Below are 2,500 nucleotides of genomic sequence, written 5' to 3'. Positions count from 1 at the left end.
ACATGGTTCTCCTCCCACCTCCTTGTTCTGTTAGAGTACTCTGCATGTTTCACCTTCGTTTCTCACAGCTTCCAAAAACTCAATAGACGTCTCTTTGCTTGTGTGTTAATTAACAAAGAGCGGCGATGTGTGTGGTGTTGTTTTGTGTCAGGTGGTGGTTTGTGTGTCTGCTGGCTACAGACACAGTGCTGCAGTCAGCGAGGATGGAGAGCTGTACACGTGGGGCGAAGGGGATTTTGGACGATTGGGTAAGTTTCTGATCTAAAACAGTCTTAAAATGTACTTTAATGATCCCAGGACGTTGTTGTTGTTGTTGTTAATAGAACATTTGTTTAACTTTCTCCCTTCACAACAATATGTCTGCTCAGTTTGGATGATTCAGTTTTAAAACCTGTTCACTAGCAGTGCAGCTGGAGAACCTTTCCTTCTGCTTGGTTTGAGTTAGTTTGAGTGAATTCATTTGGGATTGATTCAGATTCAGATCCAGATCAGTCCTTCTCTGTGTGTTTCTGTGTTGGAACAGACTCTCGTAGTCGACTTGCATTTTCCGAATTTCAGGAGTTGGGTCATGTTTATCTTGGCAGTAAAATAAAGTAAACGTGAAACAGTCTGTGGTGGAGTGCATCTGCCTATCGACTCCAGGGCCCGAGAGACCCCTGATGAAACCACATTTGAATTGCACTCACTCATAAATAAAACCCAAAACCTCTCAGAGAACATTCCTTCATTCCTGGGTTCCGCAGGTCACGGCGACAGCAACAGCAGAAACATTCCGACGCTGGTTAAAGACATCAGCAACGTGGGCGAGGTGTCGTGTGGCAGCTCCCACACCATCGCACTGTCCAAGGATGGCCGCACTGTGTGGTCGTTTGGAGGCGGAGACAATGGTGCGTTAACGCTTCACCGTGACTCACAAACTGAGCATGAGCCATTAAAGTGTATTATCTCTCTGTGTTTGCTGTGGAGTTACAATGTGATCTCTATGAATGCCGTCAGTTGCTGTAATTAAATCATCTGCCTGTTGTCCTGCAGGAAAACTTGGTCACGGTGACACGAATCGAGTTTACAAACCGAAAGTGGTGGAGGCCCTTCAGGGGATGTTCATCAGGAAAGTGTGTGCAGGGAGTCAGTCATCTCTTGCCTTAACCTCCACTGGACAGGTAGGACATGACCCCAGCTCTCTGTGGTCACTACTGTACTCGACTGTGTAGGGAGGCGGTTCCATCGAGATCTTGTTTGTCTGGAGAACAACAAATTAAAAAAAGGTTTTGCAAAGAGGAAGTGGTCTTGTGATGTATATTCATGTTTCCTGCAGGTGTATGCTTGGGGCTGTGGCGCCTGCCTGGGCTGCGGCTCCTCGGAGGCCACGGCGCTCCGACCCAAACTCATCGAGGAGCTGGCCACCACCAGAGTCGTGGACATCTCCATCGGAGACAGCCACTGTCTGGCCCTGTCCCACGGTAATGGCTCCTTCATGTTCTTCATCCTCCATGTCCCTCTCCTCCTTCTAATACGTCTCCGGGTCGATGCTTCACTGTATCGACCGGAACACATTGTTATTTAAATTTTCTGATGAAGCAAGATTGAGTTTTAATCGAACATGTGACAGGAAGTCGTGTCCTCTGAAGTTCAGGACGTCTCCAACACACTTAACAATCAGAAGTGTTCAGTGCTGTGGTTCCTGCACAGGGTCCTAGATCCTGGGGTCTTATGGTCAAAGTGTGACGTACAACTAGGGTTGCAAAATTCCGGGAATATTCAAAGTTGGAAACTTTCCATGGGAATTAATGGGAATAAACTGGAGATGTTGTGGGTAATTTATACTAACTGTATTTACCTTGTCATATACAGACATAAATATAAACATTTTGTTGTGTCATAGGCTGATTTGAGCCCTGAGGAAACTTTGGGCACTTGACTATATGCTTCTGCATCGTTGTGTCATTCTTAACATAGGTCTTTGCACAGTATTTGCAAATGTACACAGCCTTTCCTTCTACATTGGATGAGGTGAAATGTCTCCACACATGAGAGAGTGCACGTGGCATTGTTCTGTAGAATAAGATGAGAAAAAAGTTTGTAAAAAAACACTAATGCAATGCCAGAGATATAAATAGTTAGCCAAACAATTGGAATCGTCTGTAAACATATTTTACAATTGATGGATAAATGAATGGAAATAGTCTAGATGAACAGATGAACAATCCTCAATCAGCATGCTAATATATTTTCCCAGTAATATCATGGAAACTTACCTGACTAGTCCTGCACTCTACAGCAGGCCTCAATAGCCCTGCTGTAGAGTGAAGCATGCTGGGAGTTATCTGTGCATGTGATGGAAGAATGCTCAGTGGAGGCTTGAAACTCAACGTTCCATACATCTTTAAAATAGAGTTTTGAATCATGTTTTTATTGCGCAGCGTTTAATTTGCGTAGTTTTTTTCAAAATTCCCAAAATTCCCGAGATAAACTTTCCGCCCCTTTGCAACCCTACTTACAA

At 44.4% G+C, this 2,500-nt stretch overlaps 1 protein-coding gene across 3 annotated transcripts in view; it reads left to right on the top strand.

Moving 5' to 3' along the window:
• herc1 (HECT and RLD domain containing E3 ubiquitin protein ligase family member 1) overlaps positions 1-2,500 on the top strand; it is a 79,704-nt gene that overhangs the window by 8,181 nt on the left and 69,023 nt on the right. For all 3 annotated transcript variants that reach the window (XM_061068435.1, XM_061068436.1, XM_061068434.1), the window contains exons 6-9: positions 152-248; positions 744-887; positions 1,033-1,160; positions 1,316-1,460. In XM_061068435.1, coding sequence (XP_060924418.1) covers positions 152-248; positions 744-887; positions 1,033-1,160; positions 1,316-1,460 — 514 coding nt within the window. The remainder of the gene's footprint in view (positions 1-151; positions 249-743; positions 888-1,032; positions 1,161-1,315; positions 1,461-2,500) is intronic.

The sequence above is a fragment of the Limanda limanda genome, chromosome 3, assembly GCF_963576545.1.
Source record: "Limanda limanda chromosome 3, fLimLim1.1, whole genome shotgun sequence".
In the NCBI taxonomy this organism is placed as follows: Eukaryota; Metazoa; Chordata; class Actinopteri; order Pleuronectiformes; family Pleuronectidae; genus Limanda; species Limanda limanda.
Note: the sequence above shows the minus strand (reverse complement) of the source record. Positions and strands in the feature narration are given on the sequence as shown.